We start from the raw sequence: 19,771 nt of genomic DNA on the forward strand, positions 1-19,771 counted from the left end.
ATTTTCATATACCGCCCCTAAAGTCCCGCAATCAAAATGACAAAAACACCCACAGCTGTTTACAGATCAGGACGGACCTCACCTCGTGGGAACGGAGATGCGGACTGACAAGGCTACTGGGAAATGTAGTTTATTTAATACATTACGTGCTTACTTCTCGCGACAGTTTGCTTTTCGGCTCATCGCCCTAGATCAGGGGTAGGCAACCTCGGCTCTTTTATGACTCATGGACTTCAACTCCCAGAATTCCTGAGCCAGCATGGCTGGCTCAGGAATTCTGGGAGTTGAAGTCCAGGAGTCATAAAAGAGCCGAGGTTGCCTACTCCGGCCCTAGATCAGTGTTTCTCAAACTTGGCAGGTTTGAGACGTAAGGCTAGTTGGGGAATTCTGGGTCTACACATCTTAAAGTTGCCAATTTGGGGAAATACTGCCTCAGGTTCTCACAACCAGTGGCCAATTGCATGCATATATTGAGTCCTTTACATATTTACTGAAAGGCAAGCCCATTGAATTCATTCGACTTCCTTCCCAATGTGTATATAACAGTAGAGCTTGTAACGAATACACTAAAGAGTGTAGTTCTACCACAATTACCCAAAGGCAATCCATTGATTTCACTCGACGTCCTTCCAGAAAAGTGTATATAATATTGAAGCTTGAAATAACATAGACATATATTAAATTGGATGCAATATTGGATGAAGTGAAAGACCAGTTTAAGGACAGATCGTCCTGGAGAAAAATCTATGTCATCGCTAGGAGCCGAAAGCGACTTGATGTCACGTAGTTAAATGCTCAAATCAGAAAGGGGGGAAAAAAGTAAATAGCTGGGTAAGAATTACCTAGATCTTTTTATTTATTAAATGTATTTATTTGTATCCTGCCTTTATTAATTTTTTTACAAATAAGAGCCCCGTTCTTCATGCATTTATTCAAAATGTTGGATTCCCCAGCTCTTCAATCCTAAAACTAAATCCTCTATCGTCCCTCTTCCTCTACAAATTGATCTGACGTTTTCCAAATCGCAGCTCCCAAGACCGTCCTTTGGGCTTTTACCATAGAGACGAAGGAAAGCTGGAGCGAAACCCTTCTCTGCTCGCCTAGAGAGAACCATTAAGCGAGGACCTTTTTTTTTAACCATTACATATTGGACCGGAAACTCAGACTTTCTACCCCACTCTCCTTTTCTCTATCTCCACGAACTCCTTCGAAAGTGCGTCACTTAGGAAAGCCTTTTCCAGCAGCCCAGGGGCGGGATCCTGCAGAAATGTTTGATGGGGTTCCCTCCTTGGAAGTCCTATATTGGAAAGGTAGCGACGTGTGAAGAGGGATTGCAAACCTGGGACGCGCTGAGGCTGCGCGTGTCTCTTTCACCGCAGGAGAAAGAAGAGAACAGGAGGAGCCTTTAATCACATCAGGGAAGTGGAGGTGAGTGAATGGGATTTAACGGGGGATCCAGACGGGGTCCGGAGGAAGGAAAGAACAAACGACCCGATTAGAAGGCGTGTGCAGCAATCTGGGAATGATCTTTTGGACAGAGGTGTCACCTATGGGAGGGGGGGCTTGCATTGTATTTCTGTGTTTGTAACGCTTACATAGCAGGTGGGAAGTTCAATGGGAGAGATGGACTCTTGAATTTGTGGCGGGCAGCTAATGCATCGACGGAAGGTTTCACAGATACAAGGTGGCAATCACCAGGGTTTGTAGAGTGGGAGAAGCAGGTGGAATATATGTGAAGAAATCGGATGCTGTTTGTGGTTCAGTGTGGTTCATTGACTTTGCAAAGTGATGAAAAGGGACGACTAGGCTCAAGAAACAGATGGATAAGACAGGAGTTGCTTTGGAGGGGGGAAAAGCAAATGGAATTTGGTTAGGGTTAGGTGGCTGCTTGGAAACCTGGAAATGCAAGCTTTTAATATATATATATATATTTAAAGTACTGCAGCAGAGGGTAACTCCAATTTCTTCTACAATATATATATTGCAGAAGAAATTGGAGTTGCCCTCTACTACAGTAATTTACTGTATCCTAGTTATGAAATGTGGGAAAGAAGAGTGATCAAAAGCTTTATATTTCAGTAGGCGAAGATGCTTGATGATATTGAATGGCATCTGGGTGGCTTCAGCTGGTTGAATCAGAAGGGCAGGAAGTGACATATTTACTGAAAAAAAATCAGGATTGTCTCTGGTTGTGTGTGGGACAAAGCAGTAATATGATCTCATCATTCTCTTTTCCCTGTCATATACAGTATTTACCTTTACAAAGGATTTACAACCTTTAAAGATTACTGGTGCCAAAATTCCAAACTAATGCTCAGATAAATTGGTTCTGTTCTCTTCTGCAAAAACCCTACCATCAGCTTCTATTTAGAGTTATGCATCTCTTCATTTTTCCTCTCTTGTATCTCAGCAATATTTTTGGGTGTGGGTATTTTCCTAAGTAGGGACACGGTGGCTCAGTGGGTTAGGACGCTGAGCTGGTCGATCAGATGGTCGGCAGTTTGGCGGGTCGAATCCCAAGTGCCGCGTAACAGAGTGAGCACCTGTTACTCGTCACAGCTTCTGCCAACCTAGCAGTTTGAAAGCACGTAAAAATGCAAATAGAAAAATAGGGACCACTACGGTGGGAAGGTAACAGCATTCCGTGCGCCTTTGGCAACTAGTCATGCGGCCACATGACCACGGAGACGTCCTCGGACAAGCGCTGGCTCTTTGGCTTTGAAACGGAGATGAGCACCGGCCCCTAGAGTTGGAAACGACTAGCACGCATGTGCGGGGGAACCTTTACCTTTACCTTATTTTCCTATGGAATGAGTTCTATGCAAGCAACCAAGGTAAAAGTTGCAGTGATATCTTTTTGCTTGGCTTGCTGTTCCAACCAAATACTGATATCTCTGCTATCTTGAAAACATGCTTATTAATTTGGTTCCAAAAAGGAAACGCTAAATAATAATGCTAACAGTATAAAGTTAAAATATACCTACTGGCAGCTTATGTATATAGCACCATTTGTGAAGGTTACTTGAACTGAGGCCCCTATTTGGTACAATGAAGAGAGAGCTATGATAATGTAGAAAGAAAATGAGATCGGGAGTTTCTTCTTGAACCTAAAATTATTGCGAACCAGACCTTTAAAGCTGTGGAGAACCAATCTAAAGATGAATGAATACGTGTGGGCTTACTCCAGAGCATAGTCTGTTGTACCTCCAACTGTTTCCTACTTCTCCCCGATGTTATTCTTGATACAATTTATGTGATGTGCATCTCAAAATCTTTATTTCCCTAATAATAGTATACATCCCTCATTTCATCTCCCAAACTGGTTTTTCTGGAGTTGGGGTGGATCTATGGCACTGACATGCTTTGTTAATTGTTTGGAGGTGTAATTAGTATCAGCTCCTAAATGGCATATATCTATGTGGCCATATGTCATACAGTATTATCAGTAAGGATGTCATTATATTTCAGTTGCATCCTCTTTCAGTTACTTGGCTTAATTTTGATGATGGCTACTTTTAAATAGAAAAAAAGAATAATCTGACGTGTTATAATTGTGGAACAGTGTTTTTTTATGTTTTTGGTCCAGCTTTCTGTTCTGTGGCTGTAGCACTTCTTTTTTTTTTTTTAATCCCATTTATATCCCGCCCTTCTCTGAAGACTCAGGGCGGCTTACAATCTAAAGCACAAATCAATGTGCTTAGCAATAGCCTTCATTCTATGTATGTGCCTGCTTGTTAGGGCTTTCGGGGGGGCCCCAAGCGGCATTATTACAAAGTCAGCTTAATTGCCCCCAACAATCTGGGTCCTCATTTTACCTACCTCGGAAGGATGGAAGGCTGAGTCAACCTTGAGCCTGGTGGGATGCGAACCTGCACTAATTGCAGGCAGCTGGTGTTACTTGAGGCATCGTGCAAAATATGGGGCGTTTTTTTTTAATGATGTGTGGCAATCCTTGGGCAAGAAGATCCTGTAGGGGTGTGGTGCCAGTAGCAAGTTGAGACTGAGACCTCTGAGCAGAGCAAGGATCCGGCAAAAGCCTGTCAGCTGAGAAACATAATGGAAATCATTGGCTGAAAAACACTCTGCTGTCTCTCCATTCACAGGGACAGCTGACAGCATTGCCTCTAGGCTGGGGATCACCAGGGATGGGAAGATGCCCTTGGAGGTGAAATGGCCATTTCCTCAGGCCCCAAGTCTGCCATGGAATTTGGCCAGCAGGGTGATCATGGGATTGGTGGGTACCTATAGCTGCTTCTGGACCAGTGAGTATTTATTATCTCTAAGCTATTGACTGATGGCTGATTGAAAGATGCTTGACTGATCAAGCAGATCTATGACCCTGGGCTTCCTTGGCTACATTATTAGGGAGGGTACTTCGAATGTTAGGAACAGCAAAAAGCTCAGGTTGTGACTGGAAGAGATCCCAGTCTTGTTTCTTCTGTGTATAATGCAAATTTTGGAGAAGGTGTCCCATTTTTCTGAACGCTGGACATTGATTAGCAACCCCAGAAGATTGGGGGGGGGAAGAAACGAGAGGGTGGATACTAGCTCATGGACGGATTGATCAACATGTTAACTAGGTTTATATACCTTGCTTTTTCCAATGGTCAGTTTTGTCTGAGGACAAGAGCCACCAAAATTCTTGGTTTGAGTCTACTCAGATCAAGTTCAACTCCAGAATATTTGTTTGCAGTTTTCTTGGCAACAGTGAAGAGAGAATTTCCATTCCTTTCTTTTTGGGTTGTTTTTATAACTTTTTGCTTATGGTCTTGGGTCTCTTTGATGGAGCTGTATAAATTGTTTGAACACTCAAAACATTCTGTATATCCGAGCTACATTCAGAAGTCTTTATCTACCTTGCTCCAATCTGAATTAGATCCTGAGAACTCTGTAAGTGGGATTAATAAATAAAATCCATTTGAGTGTTTTATCTAAAATATTGTAGCTGCTGCCTTTCATACTGTTGCCTTGTCGTCCTTTGTTCAGGATATGTAAACAAGCTGAATATCCATAATGAAGAAGTTCTTTATGACCTAATTGAGAAGCGCCAACCAGGAACCCCCCTCTTGACTGTCTGCAATCATCAGTCCTGCATGGATGACCCACATCTTTGGGGTACGCTATGAGAAGCGAAGGGCTGCCAGTCTGAGGAAAACATTGCTCTTTTTTTATCTTTGAGACACTGGATCATTATTTTGGGGGAATTTGGAGTCAAACAAGCAAAAAGGGGATGCTTATCCCATTTCACAGATCTTCCATTAAGGTTTTTTAATTTGCTGTTATTAAGGACTAAAAATATACGCCTGTAGTTTTACAGTTATAATGCAAATAATATTGCTATGATTATAATTAACTTCATATAGCAATAGCAACAATGGCAACATAATATAGGCAAGGATAATTTATGAATGCACCAAAATAGATGGGTTGAGGCATGCAATGTTTTAAATGAAAAAAAGGTAAGGGAAGAAAAAGGAAAAAGGAAATGAGGGAATTGCAGAGATCTGGAGCTTTTTATGTTGTTAACTTTTTTAGAAACAGGTGGTTCAGGATTTGGCCAAAAGCAAATGAGAAAGGAAGTAGTATAGTAATTAATGGATCTTGCTTGATCAAATATTTAATCATTCTCAAATTCTAAGTTTATTACCCTGTCTGGCTATCTTTGCAGCAAGAAGGCAGTTGAGGATTTCCAGTGCAAATGATGTTAAATCAAACAATGCTAGTTAAGGGCTGTGAAACAAAAGCACATCTAAAGAGTTTATTTGATTTCAGTTATTTCTGTCTATCAGAATTTTCTCTGATACTTTTCCTAACACATTGAATATTCATTTGGAATAAAACACCATAATCAATCTCATATTTAAGTCTCTGAATCAATTGTTTTATCTGTCCTTCAAGTTGAGACAGATCAGGAAACTTGGACTACTGAAACACTATTATTATAGGGCAGACATGTCAAACACAAGGCCCGGGGGCCGGATCCGGCCCGCGAAGTGGTTTCATGTGGCCCGCAAAGCCATCCTGGAAACAGTGAGGGAACGGCCCCCACTGCCTTGGCCCTGGCCCAGAGACCCTCCTCCTGCCAGAGACCCTCAGATCTGTCCCACTCCTGCCCAGACCCCCATAGGAACCCTTGATGCGAAGGATGTAGAGCTGGCCACGCCCACCCAGTAGGCTGTACGCACTTTAGCCACGCCTACCCAGTAGGCCACGCCCACCCAGGCCACGCCCACCTGGCCCCCCGAGGGCAACCGCAATACTGATGCAGCCCTCAATGAAATTGAGTTTGACACCCCTGTTATAGGGCATCTTGAAAGCTTGCCACAATACCCTTCTTCCTCATTTTATACCAAACAGAATCAAGGCAGGTTTATCTTGAATTTCTTTCTCAAGATTTTTTCATCTTTCCCAGGAAAGTTGACCTGGTTAACTCAGTGGTTCCTGCATTCTTGCATTCCTTCCTCAAGAATATATTCATGATCCTGTTCATATGTCTAGCAGTATTCAGATATATTTGTATTTATCTTTAGCTATCTCCCCCTGATTTTTACAAATCATGATCAAGTAAAGTGATGAGACCATGGTACTTGTTGTTTAATTTGTTACTGCTTGTAATAAGGTCAGACCCACCTTGAACAAGCGTTTCCATCACAGATTATTCACAGAAGCATCTTTCTTTCAGGAAAATTCAGTGTGATAAAGCTTTTCTGCTCTCAACCTTCCAACCAGTTTGAAAGATACAACTTGCAAATTTCTAAAGTAGGCAATCATCCAATCATCCAGTTAAAATTAGAATCTCAGGGTATTTTTTTATCACAAAGTCCATTTTTAAAAATCAAATATTAACAATGCTGCAGTACCATCAAAGGTGAGGCATAAGTGAGCCAGTTTGGTGGGTAGCGGTAGTGGGTACGATACTAGCCTAGAAACCAGAAAATAGTTCTAATTTTCTGGGTAAGCTTCAGGCCAGTCGCACACCGTCAGCCCATCTCACAATGGTGGTGTTACGGGAGTATTAGATATATATGCTTTCTTGAGTTACATATAAAAAAGGTGGAACACATCAAACTACACTACACAACATTACACTCAAAGGTAGCCAGAGGAAAACTTCATTCCAGTTTTTAAAACAGAAACTAACCCTTTCATGTTAAATCGAACCAGTGACATTAAACTCTGGCTCTCCTCTGAATCACAAAACATTCTAAATAGTGATATGTACCGTATATAAAAAATCCATTCTTAACTGCAAGGCTACTTCAACAGCTTTCCAACATCACCTGCTTTTTGTGCCTGCATTTGTTTTTCTGTTTGGTAGCAATAGGTTTGGCTTGACCCCATTAATGTTGTGTCTCCTACAGGTATCCTGAGATTACGACACGTCTGGAACTTGCAGAAGATGCGGTGGTAAAACATGAGGAAATGTGACTTTCCCTGAAAAAAGAAGGGGCCCCATTCGGTCCCTGTTGTGTGGGTTTGGTGAACATATGTCAGTACTGTGACATATTTTTATGGCTCCCTTAGGACTCCAACAGCTGCAGATATCTGCTTCACCAAGGAGCTGCATTCTCGTTTCTTTAGCCTTGGGCGATGTGTTCCTGTCTGTCGGGGTATGTAGCCAGTTTACTTGATAGAGGAATACAGATAGGTCACAATTTGTATGAGTTCAAAACATGCAGTATTCAGTTTATTGTAAAATTGAAAGCAGGTCAAGTGTTTTTTTTTGTATTTTAAGTTTTCTATTAATTTTCTAATATTACATTTACATATTTGAAAAGCAACATGGCTGAGTACAATAATTCCATTACATTTAAATATCATCAATACAAATCTCAAGGTATTGCAACAGCTAATATATTGATATATACGTTCTCATATTCAGACCAACACAATTCTTATTGTATCAGTCAAACAAAAAGTAACTTTCTTGTATTCATCAATAATCTTCAGTTTATACATATCTTAGTTAATTTAGCATTCTATCTTTTAGACAATCAATGACCTAATAAATTTTTCTTAATTTTAATTTTTCATTAATATTTTAAATTTAACGTTTAATCTTTATCATTTCAAATTTTTAAATGACCCCAATTTCTATCACAGTTCCCCCACAGTCTAAAGTTCCGGATACACCTCTTATCTATACATGATTCTCACCGTCTGCATCAACCAATTAATAATACAAAGTAATATTCTTATTTTTCTAGTAATTCTCAAATATCTTAGAATCTCAAATTTAATAGCCAAAATTTATTTTATTGCCACACTTAGTATTCCCTCTTTTTTTCCTCTTTATATCTCCTATCTCATATTTGAGACTAATAATTTTTTAAACTATTAGCATTTATACCACAAACCAATATACAAATTTAATTATTAGTATTTATACTTTCAAGTTTTGCTTAACCAAAATGTTTCTTTGTCTTGACTCATAACAATATCTTGAATTCAAATCTTACTTGTTTTTAAACATTCAATCTTTTAGCCAATCAGTGATGTAATAAGCTTTTCCCTGTTTTAGTTTTCCCTTAATATTTAAATTTAATGTTTAACATTTATTTTTCCAGATTTTTAATTAACCAGAATTCCTTTATCACAATTACTCACACAATCTAATGTTTAAGATACACACCTTATACAGTCATGGCCGAAATTGTTGGCACCCCAGAAATTTTTCCAGCAAATCAAGTATTTCTCACAGAAAATTATTGCAGGAACACATGTTTTGCTATACACAGGTTTATTCCCTTTGTGTGTATTGGAACACAACAAAAAAGGGAGGAAAAAAAATTGGACATAATGTCAAACAAAACTCCAAAAATGGGCCGGACAAAATTATTGGCACCCTTAACTTAATATTTGGTTGCACACCCTTTGGAAAAAATAAGTGAAATCAGTTGCTTCCTATAACCATCAATAAGCTTCTTACACCTCTCACCCGGAATTTTGGACCACTCTTCCTTTGCAAACTGCTCCAGGTCTCTCTTATTGGAAGGGCGCCTTTTCCCAACAGCAATTTTAAGATCACAGGTGTTCAATGGGATTCAGATCTGGACTCATTGCTGGCCACTTCAGAACTCTCCAGCGCTTTCTTGCCATCCATTTCTGGGTGCTTTTTGACATATGTTTGGGGTCATTGTCCTGCTGGAAGACCCAAGATCTCGGATGCAAACCCAGCTTTCTGACACTGGGCTCTACAGTGCGACCCAAAATCCTTTGGTAATCCTCAGATTTCATGATGCCTTGCACACATTCAAGGCACCCAGTGCCAGAGGCAGCAAAACAACCCCAAAACATCATTGAACCTCCACCATATTTCACTGTAGGTATTGTGTTCTTTTCTTTGTAGGCCTCATTTCGTTTTCGGTAAACAGTAGAATGATGTGCTTTACCAAAAAGCTCTATCTTGGTCTCATCTGTCCACAAGACGTTTTCCCAGAAGGATTTTGGCTTACTCAAGTACATTTTGGCAAACTGTAATCTTGCTTTTTTATGTCTCTGTGTCAGCAGTGGGGTCCTCCTGGGTCTGCTGCCATAGCGTTTCATTTCATTTAAATGTCGACGGATAGTTTGCGCTGACACTGATGCTCCCTGAGCCTGCAGGACAGCTTGCATTCCTTTGGAACTTGTTTGGGGCTGCTTATCCACCATCCAGACTATCCTGCATTGCAACCTTTCATCAATTTTTCTCTTCCGTCCACGACCAGGGAGATTTGCTATAGTGCCATGGGTTGCAAACTTCTTGGTAATGTTGCGCACTGTGGACAAGGGCAAATCTAGATCTCTGGAGATGGACTTGTAACCTTGAGATTGTTGATATTTGTCCACAATTTTGGTTCTCAAGTCCTCAGACAGTTCTCTTCTCCTCTTTCTGCTGTCTATGCTTAGTGTGGCACACACAGACACACAATGCAAAGACTAAGTGAACTTCTCTCCTTTTTATCTGCTTTCAGGTGTGATTTTTATATTGCCCACACCTGTTACTTGCCCCAGGTGAGTTTAAAGGAGCATCACATGCTTGAAACAATCTTGTTTACCCACAATTTTGAAAGGGTGCCAATAATTTTGTCCGACCTATTTTTGGAGTTTTGTTTGACATTATGTCCAATTTGCTTTTTTTCCTCCCTTTTTTGTTGTGTTCCAATACACACAAAGGGAATAAACCTGTGTATAGCAAAACATGTCTTCCTGCAATACTTTTCTGTGAGAAATACTTGATTTTCTGGAAAAATTTCTGGGGTGCCAACAATTTCGGCCATGACTGTATATACATTCTTACCACCTACCTTAACAAATTAATAAAACAATATAATATTCTTATTTTGATATTTATACTTCTTAATGACTAAGATTTTCTTTATCTCAAGTCATTACAATATCTTATATTTAGAATACATGTTTTATCTATTTATTATTATTTATTTGGGTATATTCTATTTTAACTCTCATGTGTAAATCAAAACCCCAGTCATTTTCAGTCTTATTCTAGCTTTCTTTCTTTGCCAAATCATCTTTCGTGTCTTTGCTTTTAAATCATCAAACAGATCTTCTTGTGTTGTTGTGGCTATTGTTTGATGTTGAAAAAACCATCCAGTTGCCCTTTTTTAAAGAGGACTAGCTGATCTAACAGGTCGTCTCTTTGTTTTTCCATCTCGACATGGTTGTCCCAAAGTGTTTATCTTCTCTTTCATCTGTTTTTCTTTTTGATCTTCAGGTTCCTTCTGATTTATAAGAAAAGTCCTTTCCTTTTTCTCTATTATCAATTTCTTTTCTCTATCTTCCATTATCTGTATTTGTTGAGTAGTTGAATCTTCTGTCATAGCATTTGATTGTTCCACTTTCTCTGTAGAATTCTGTATAGGTGATTCTTTAGTTGAAGTCATAATTTGAGTTTGCATATCCAGGCTGCTTTCTTGTTCTTTCTTGCTGCTTCTTATTTCATCACCAGTAATAAGGAGAGTTTGGACAATTGCTTTTAACATACAAAGAGTTTGTTCCTGTTCTTCCTCTGTAGGAAAAGTCCATTCCTGTTCTTCTTCCATTATAGTATATTAAACTGAATGCTTACAGTCAGAAAGTCTACCAAGTGAAGAGCAGAGCTGAGTTTCTTGCAGCTGGTGTTTCAAGGTTGCTTATATATTATCTATTTTCTACACTGTCAACAAGTCTCTCTTAGACAATAACAGGTTGCAATCTCACGTTTAGCCACCAGATGTCACCCCAGGGTTGTTTTGATCTTTTCAGTTTTTTTCTTCTTTTTTTTTAAAACTAGATCTTCAGTAAAAATAAAGAATAAAAAACGGAGAAAAATAAAGAATAGAAAATTACAAATCTTGTAATCCACCAATTTTAGGAAGTAGAGTTCCAATTAGGATCCCAGCATTTTTTCAGCGTTTTAAGCTCCCCTGGGTAGTCAATTGCCGCTGTTTCTGGGGGGAGGGCTAAAATCTCCCTTCCCTCACCACAAGGGGGAAAGTACTTTAGCAGCTTATGTAAGTAAGTAAGTAATTAGGATGTAAGAGAGGTAGATCTCACCCAGTCTCTTCCACGCTGCTTTAGAGTTGCCAGATAGTAGGTGTGACTTTGGCTGTCTGCAGCCTTGTGACGGACCATATCTCTATGGTTGGTCGTTTGTCCACAGGTTTGGAGGATTCGCCGGCTCTAGTGGGAGAGTTGCCATTCTCCCGTGATCCAGAGAGGGTCCCTCCTTGTTGGTTGCCTCTACGGGGTGACTTTCAACCCTTTTCAGGGTCCCCAGTGATGTGAAACTGGACGGGGAAGATGAGACTCATCTTCCGATCGTCCATGGCAGCCGCGCAGCAAACCGGAAGTCCCAAGCAGGTCATGTTTAATGTCACCCAAAATTCAGTTAATGGGAGACTAGTGTGTCTGCTATTGAAGGTAGTGCATGCACAGTTGAAATCGGGATTTTAGACATGGCTACTGTTCATGTGTGCAAAATGGAGAAAAGGAAGATCCCATCGGAGGAAAACAGTATGAGTTCAAAAAAGAAAATGCTCATTACTACATTGGAGCAAAAATTTCATGTAACTGAATGGCACAAACATGGCTATAGCAAGGCTTAAACTAGGATGAGATGTTGGGATGGCTGAATTTACAGTGTGCACTATTATAAAAGACACAGGGGAAACAAGAGGAAAAATGTTGTACCAGCTTTTTGTGGTTTGCAAACATCTACAACATCTTCTGTGTTACAACCACAGAAACAGAACATGGATATATGAATTAAGAATTGCAGTCAACGAATGGATTAAGGAATACAATAAAAATGCATTCCTCTTGGCAGAGTAGCCATTCAGAACAAAACCTTGAGTTTGTTTAAGAGAGAAAAGAAAAAATAATAATAAAGTAGAACAAAGGTTTAATGCTGATGTTGCTTGATTTTATTGATTTAAAAATTGAATTTAACACAATGTTAAAATTACTGTAATATTTATTTATACATATAAACATGTTTAAAATATTCTATTGCCTATTTCTATCAAGCTGGAACCAATTACCCTATTTTCCATAGAAATATCACTTCAAATAGAGTGAATTAGAATTATGGGACTCTCTTGTGGGATTCATTAACCAAGGCAAGCAGCTCTTGGGATACAAATGGAGAGATGATATCAGGACCAAGGACAGTAGTGCCTGAAACAAACTGAAAAGTAATTTTCCATCTTGAGATCCTCACTAAATACTGAGGTCTTTGGACCTTTATTTCCCACTGTTGCACTGTCGTATTTCCATAAAAATAACAGTGACCTATAATGTTTTAATGGTACTTTATTAAAAATTACAACTACAATAAAAAGTTAATGCCAATTAAAAAATAGAAGGCAGAGAAAATAAAAATAAAAAATACTGTAATAACGAGAGAGAGAGAGAGATGAAGACATGACTTCCTAACTTCATAGCAAGTGTAACCTATTTTCATAACTTACCTTTCTCTTAAAATATATTTTTGCAGAGCAATTTATTTCTCCCTAGAAGCCTACCTATCTTAATGTTGCTGAGTAAATCCACTAAAAATGGCCAAGTTGCTTGACAGATGGAAAAAGGGTCTCTAAATAAAAAATCCTTTAGATACTTACGTCTTCTTTTCTAGGCAGGAATGGCAAGTAGTTTGGTTGGGGATATATGTTTTAGGAGCCCCCTAGGAGTGTAGGCTTGCATGTGAGTTGGAAGACCTGGACTAAATTCCTTCTTTTCACAGGAGACGGAGTCTACCAAAAAGGCATGGACTATATACTAGAGAAGCTAAACCGTGGTGACTGGGTGCACATGTTCCCAGAAGGTAGCAGTAGCCGAAAGCTGGGAGTTTGCTGGGGGTTAGAAGGCACAGATGCATTTCATAGCACATTGCTGTCATACTTGGACTGCCAGATTTACTGGGGGACTTGCCATGCATCCAATTGCTACACATTTCTCCACCTTTCTTTTGCAGGTAAAGTGAACATGACCCAGGAGTTCATGCGCTTCAAATGGGGTAGGTATTTTTCTAAGAAGTGAGGTGCATTCTGGAGTAACCCTGTCGCCTTTCATTCTGCTTCTTTTTCTTTCTTCCAGGTATTGGGCGTCTTCTGGCTGAGTGCCGTCTGCACCCCATTATACTGCCACTCTGGCATATAGGTGAGGCCTCAATCAAAAGTGAGGGGTGAGGTGGAGAGAAGGGGAGGCAGAATTTGCAGAGTGGCTGCCCATTATAGTGGCCAGAATAAATGCGAGGCAGGTTTCTCCAACCTGATTAATCCTCTAACACCTATGTAGGAAGAATAATATCAGAAGAGGTGGCTCTTCTCATTCAGGACTATAATAGTCTTGAAAGTGAAGCAGATGGGCTCAAGGAAGCTGGCAGGAACTCACAAGCCAGTTAACCATCTGATGAAGTTATTTGCAATGGCTTAGAAGATAATAAAGATATTTGCTTGAAGGTGCCACAAGATCTTTTCTGCCCTAGAGTAACATGACCACAACATGACCTTACTGGTCGATACTTTCTTTTGGGGAAGTGGTTTTCTGAGAAGGAGTCCATTGAAGAGGATTATTTTAAAAGGTCAAGTGGCAAAGCCCTGTAGAAGAACCTTTTTGTATCTGCTAGCTCCTTCCATGAGCAGGCGAAGAAGCGCTGTGACTGTGGGCGCTCTGGAACAAACTCTTCCGCGCCCACCTATGCAAGCTGAGCTTTGCGGATCGTGTTCTTTGGCCAAGTCCCTTGGATGAGTTCAGCTCTAGTGTGAATCTATTTCCTCAAAGCACGTCCATTCAACTCCCATATCCAGCGTGAGGATGCCTCGTTACTTCATCTTAAGGACATATCCCCCTGATGCAGCCCATAGTCTATTTTGTGTTTCATATTTATCTGATCTGTTTTCTCCCAATACAAGGTTTGAGATTTGCACAATGCCTGACGTTTCTGGGGCTACAGAGTTGATGGTGTGGGAGGGCCTGGGGTCTGCCCAGTTCCCGTTAGTCACTTTTGACTACCTTCTCTTCCCCTCCCCTTCCTCCTGGTTCCCTGTGGTAGGTATTGACCAGTCGTGCAAGGATCCAGTACTAGTCCTGCTGCATGTCAGAGAAGATCCCACAGGGTGGGTGGGAGATTGAAGTGGGCTCTCCTTCGTCCTCATACAAACTGCCAAGATGCCACAGGAAGGTAGGGGGACTTCAAAACCAGCATCATTACTGAGCTGCCTGTGGGGCACAAGAGAGCTAGTGCTGGCTGAAGCAGTCAGATTCTTTCTCCCCTCCCAGAGTCCAAGCAGTGTACCAGCTGAAACAAGAGACTTCGCTCTTGGTGCTTTCCCCTCCCAAATCTTCTCTGTGATCTGCCCAGAGCCCATGTAGGAGGCAGCAGCGGCTGAAGCAAGGAGAATCCTTGCACTTTATCCAACCCTGCTCCCCCTCCTCATGTGATCTGCTAACATGCTTGTCAGCAGACTGCAGAGAAAATGTCGGATGGGAATGTAAATAAGACTGAAGATATACTTGCTATAAATAATTTTACTGTCACAAGCACACTCTGCTACCTGCCTGCCCCTCCCACCCCCCACCCCAAGTGCCAGGTGTGATCCTACCAATTGCACGTATCACCTGCATGCCTGTTTCATGGGATCTAATTTCTGTCCAGTGTGAATTAGGTGCGACAGGTGACCTTTGCTGGGGATAGGAACAAGAGAGAACAGGAAGCAATTAAAAAATTGTCAGTATGGAATCCTGCCCCTCTTACATAAAGAATAGTAAGTGGTGCTAGTTTTTCCACACTCGGCAAAAGGAAGTGGGAGTCCTGCTGGGAGGGAAAATGCAATCATAAATTGCTGCATCTAAAACTTGCTCCACAGTAAGCTCTTAGGACATTGTCACTCGCTGGTCTCATTACCCAAGCAGAAATCAGCTCTCAGGACAGAGAAAGATATGCTAGCAGGAAAGCATATTTAAAACATCTGAATAGATGTGTCCTCAGGTCCCAATTTCGTGATGATAATAATAAAGTATAATTTTACCTTTCTGTATTTTATTTTGACTAGGTTTAGGTAATCAGTACAGAGAGCAAAGTTATATATGTTTAACGTTGCTGCTGATGTCATAATTATTCTAACGTGTAAACAGGCAGCAGCATCCATGGAAGGAATTATCAAAAATCAGCAGGATGGAGGGTGGAGCATCGTAATGCAAGTCTCACTGTTTTTGAACCTGCATGTTTAAATGGGGCAGGGCATGCATTGCAGTGCTCCATCTTCCTTCTTGCCATTTTTTCCCTTCCCACCTCTCCAGATTGAGAATAGGATAGAGTGTAAGCATTGCTAAAGATCCCAGATATCCACGGTCATGATGAAAATGCTGGAAGTCGATCTTAATAAAATCTGGAAGACTGCACAATCCCCACCTCCTGATTAGAATTTTCATAGTAAGTGCCAAACTGTGTGAGGGTGAGAGAAACTGGGTTGCAGTGATCCTGTTTAAATAGAATAACGCCATTAGGAAAAACTTCTAAGAACTTCTGCATAATTAGCTGAGCATAGAAATACAAATCTATGTAAACTAGTTGCATGAGGAACATGCAATACAGGTGGTCCTCAACTTCAACAGCTCATTTAGTGACCGTTCAAAGTTATACCAGCACTGAAAAAAGTGACTTATGACTCTTTTTCACACGACCATTGCGGCATCTCTGTGGTCAGGTGATCAAAATTCAGAGGCTTGGCAACTGACTCATGACGGTGGCATTATCCTGGGGTCATGTGATCCTTTTTGTGATCTTCTGGCAAGCAAAGTCAGTGGGGAAGCCAGATTCATTGAACAACCATGTTACTATCTTAACAACAGTGTGCTGCAGCTGCCAAAAAAGTTGCATTAACAGAGGGATAGGATCGAGATCACGTGAAGTGTTAATACCGCTTTACAATGCCTTGGTAAGGCCACACTTGGAATACTGCATCCAGTTTTGGTCACCACGATGTAAAAAAAGATGTTGAGACTCTAGAAAGAGTGCAGAGAAGAGCAACAAAGATGATTAGGGGACTGGAGGCTAAAACATAAGGAACAGTTGCTGGAATTGGGTATGTCAAGTTTAATGAAGAGAAGGACGAGGGGTGACATGATAGCAGTATTCCAATATCTTGGGTTGCCACAAAGAAGAAGGAGTCAAGCTATTCTCCAAAGCACCTGAAGGCAAGACAAGAACCAATGGGTGGAAACTGACCAAAGAGAGAAGCAACCTAGAACTAAGGAGAAACTTCCTGACAGAACAATTCACCAGTGGAACAACCTGCCTCCAGAAGTGGTAAATGCTCCAAAACTGGAAGTTTTTAAGAAGAGATTGGACAGCTATTTGTCTGTAATGGTATAGGGTTTCCTGCCTGAGCAGGGGGTTGGACTAGATGACTTCCAAGGTCCCTTCCAACTTTATTATTATTATAACTACGATTCCCTTAATTGTGACAAGAGGTTGTAAAATGGGGCAAAACTCACTTAACAAATGTTTGACTTAGCAACAGAAGCTTTGGGCTCAGTTGTGGTCATAAGTCAAGGACTACCTGTACTGGGGGTTTACAACTGCAGGTTCTTTGAGATTATATGTATATGTGTACATACATATGTAGGAATCCTGTTGTATGTTGTCATTTGTCATCCCTGCAAGGATCAGGGTTTGGATCAAAAATAATTATTCTGTCTTTCAATTTCCCTAGGAATGAATGATGTACTCCCCAATGCACCCCCGTACGTGCCCCGAGTTGGACAGGTAAGGGGTTTGGGGTTGCTGGATGGAGGAGGGGAGAAGGGATTCCAATTGGCATGGAAATTTGGAAAATGGAAAGGACTGCATCTGCGTCATGAGAAAAGTGTTATTACAGGGTGTTTTTCTTTGGTACAGAAAATTACCGTGTTAATTGGGAAGCCATTCAGCGTCCGCCCATTGATAGAACGTCTGCGGGCAGAAAACAAGTCGGCGGTGAGTGCAGAGGGAAAGTACTGGGAGAACTGCACTCCATGGGTGGTGATGGGACAAGTATTACATGGCAGAGGTTGAAAGCATGGTGTCCATAGGCAACAACCACAAAAGCTTCCATAGAAGCTCAAGACATTACATTAAAAAATCCTGAAATTATTTTTAAATCTTATGCCAGTCACTGAAGAAGCTGCTAATGCTGACTTTATTGTGGTCTCCTTAGTATGATTCACATTGGACTCTTGACAATACAGTGAGCATACTAGATGAGAATTGTTTAGATTTGTACCCTTTATCTGGCAAGCACCAGATTGGGAACGGTTGTGCACTATGGCTCTAGCAAAATGGGCTTTTGATGTGGCAAGGCATTAGCTGGATTCATACCCTATACTGAGCCATAATCTAGCCTGTGTAGTTTGGGCTCCACAGCATGTGTGTACACAACCAAACCAAAGCCAAACTCTTATTGATGACTTAACATGGTGTGTGGACCCAATCATTATAAGTATGCTTGCATTGCTTTGTTAATTTTGGCTCTTTCTGGTTGTAGATGGAGATGCGCAAAGCCCTGACTGATTTCATTCAGGAGGAGATCCAGGCCCTAAAGGAACAGGCTGAGAGACTGCATCAGACTTTCAAGCTACAGGGCTAGTGTTGACTAGACTAAGCAGAAGCTCTGTTACTGAAACATGGATTATGCAGTCGTGGTATATGGCAAGAAATGTAGTCTTTGCACGGACTACTTTTAACTCATCGATTTTAAGTTAAATTTTCTCATTTCTGCACCTACCGATACCATCCACACTCTGCTGCAGATGGAGTGGCATTGCATGCAGAAGATTGGATGAAAGCTTGGAATACCCCTTGTTGAGCTTCAAGCTGTCCTGACTGTACTGCTTTGGTGTCTGCCTCCCAAAGGAAGGGACTTGCAATGGCTACTGTGTGTAGTTCCCTCTTGCTAGAACCTAGAGGTGCTGGGACAATTGCTGGTAATGCAAGAACAGGAAGAGGAAGGGACGGGGGAGGGAAATCTGTCTCCATTCTCTTGCAAATATCTCCACTCATTGGAGGAATACATAATGCATTTTGTAAATTTCCTCTTTTTGTAGAGTATTGGTTTGCAAATGGTTTTATACTTGAAACTTCCCCAATAAATGATTCAGACCTGTTGCAGCCTGGGTTAAGCTCTGAAGTGCCAGGGATTAAGGTTTTCTGCACATAATTCAGGTATCTTCATAGAAGAAAGTGTTTTACGGTACTTAGGAAAAGACCCTCCATTTGCCAATAAATATACCAAATACTGTAGGTTGTGAAAAACAATTAAGGCACTACTCTTAAAACAAGCAAAACAAGTTGGTTTTTCAGAAGCAGTTTGCTATTACCTTCGAGAAACTGACTAGCCCAAGGTTACCTCTACCACTATATCAAACTAACTCTACCAATTTACATAAAATGTAATTAAAATGTTCAACCTTTGACCCATTAAACTGTAAAAGATGATTTTAGATCAGTACAGTACCGTACTTTAGGTCAGTGGTCCCCAACTTTTTTGGCACCAGGGACTGGTTTCATAGAATTTCCCCTTGGACTGGTGGTGGGGGTGGGGGGAGCATGGTTTTGGTTTTGATCGTTTACCTACCGCTGACCTCCAGCTGTTTGGCCTGGTTCCTAACAGGCCACGGACCTGTGGCCCAGAGGTTGGGGGGGGGGTCTCTCCTGCTTTAGAGGAGTGTTCAATATAGCACTGAGAAAATATCCACTGTGAGAAAAGGGGCCGTCTTTCTGTCTGATACTTAGATAGCAAGGCAAGAACAGCTTCTGGCAATTTAGAACAATCTTAAAGGCTAACTGCTACTTCTACCTAAAAGCACAACCCAGTGAGAAGACACCTTAAATAGCAGGTGTTAGGTATGTTGGAGTGATAGAGTAGGAGTCAGGCTGGCAGAGAAAATTTGTCCAGGGTAAAGCCTCTGAATATAATGGATGGGATTTATATAATATTAGGACTTCTTATCAGATTGTGTGCTTTGTTAACTCTCCCTTTTTTGTAATGCCCGTTGAAGGTTTCTATTGTACTTAGTGCTTTTTTTGTAAAAGAAAAAGGTGCCGGAACTCACACTTGTCATACAACCCGCCTTGCCTACCCTACAAGGTTCCATCCAAAAAAGGTGCTGGAACTCCGTTCTGAGGGTTCTATGAGAAAAAAAGCCCTGATTGTACTACTTAATTACTGTTGTTCCATTTACAAGTGCAATCCCTTCATAAGTGACATCAGGCATTGAGTATTTTGTAAATCTATTATTAGTGCAAATATAA

General features: G+C 40.9%; 1 protein-coding gene across 13 annotated transcripts; it reads left to right on the forward strand.

Annotated features, from left to right (window-relative positions):
- Positions 1-1,159: 1,159 nt before the first annotated feature.
- TAFAZZIN (tafazzin, phospholipid-lysophospholipid transacylase) lies at positions 1,160-18,628 on the forward strand. 13 transcript variants are annotated; one of them, XR_014024972.1, is made up of 11 exons: positions 1,160-1,428; positions 4,104-4,262; positions 4,987-5,115; positions 7,362-7,407; positions 7,525-7,610; positions 13,223-13,303; positions 13,454-13,495; positions 13,576-13,638; positions 14,534-14,662; positions 17,196-17,248; positions 17,381-17,446. XR_014024972.1 is itself a non-coding variant. In XM_081316551.1 (11 exons), the coding sequence occupies exons 2-11, from the start codon at positions 4,154-4,156 to the stop codon at positions 18,105-18,107; spliced, it is 837 nt and encodes a 278-aa protein (XP_081172677.1). In that variant the 5' UTR covers positions 1,179-1,428; positions 4,104-4,153; the 3' UTR covers positions 18,108-18,628. The 13 variants fall into 13 exon arrangements, 7 of the variants coding, with proteins under 7 accessions (XP_081172681.1, XP_081172680.1, XP_081172677.1 ...); XR_014024975.1 differs by lacking the exon at positions 14,534-14,662 and adding an exon at positions 13,777-14,529 and having other exon boundaries at positions 17,381-17,412; XR_014024976.1 differs by lacking the exon at positions 14,534-14,662 and adding an exon at positions 14,108-14,529 and having other exon boundaries at positions 17,381-17,412.
- The last annotated feature ends 1,143 nt before the right edge of the window (positions 18,629-19,771 follow it).

The sequence above is a fragment of the Vipera berus genome, assembly GCF_964194415.1.
Source record: "Vipera berus genome assembly, chromosome: 2".
Taxonomy (NCBI): Eukaryota; Metazoa; Chordata; class Lepidosauria; order Squamata; family Viperidae; genus Vipera; species Vipera berus.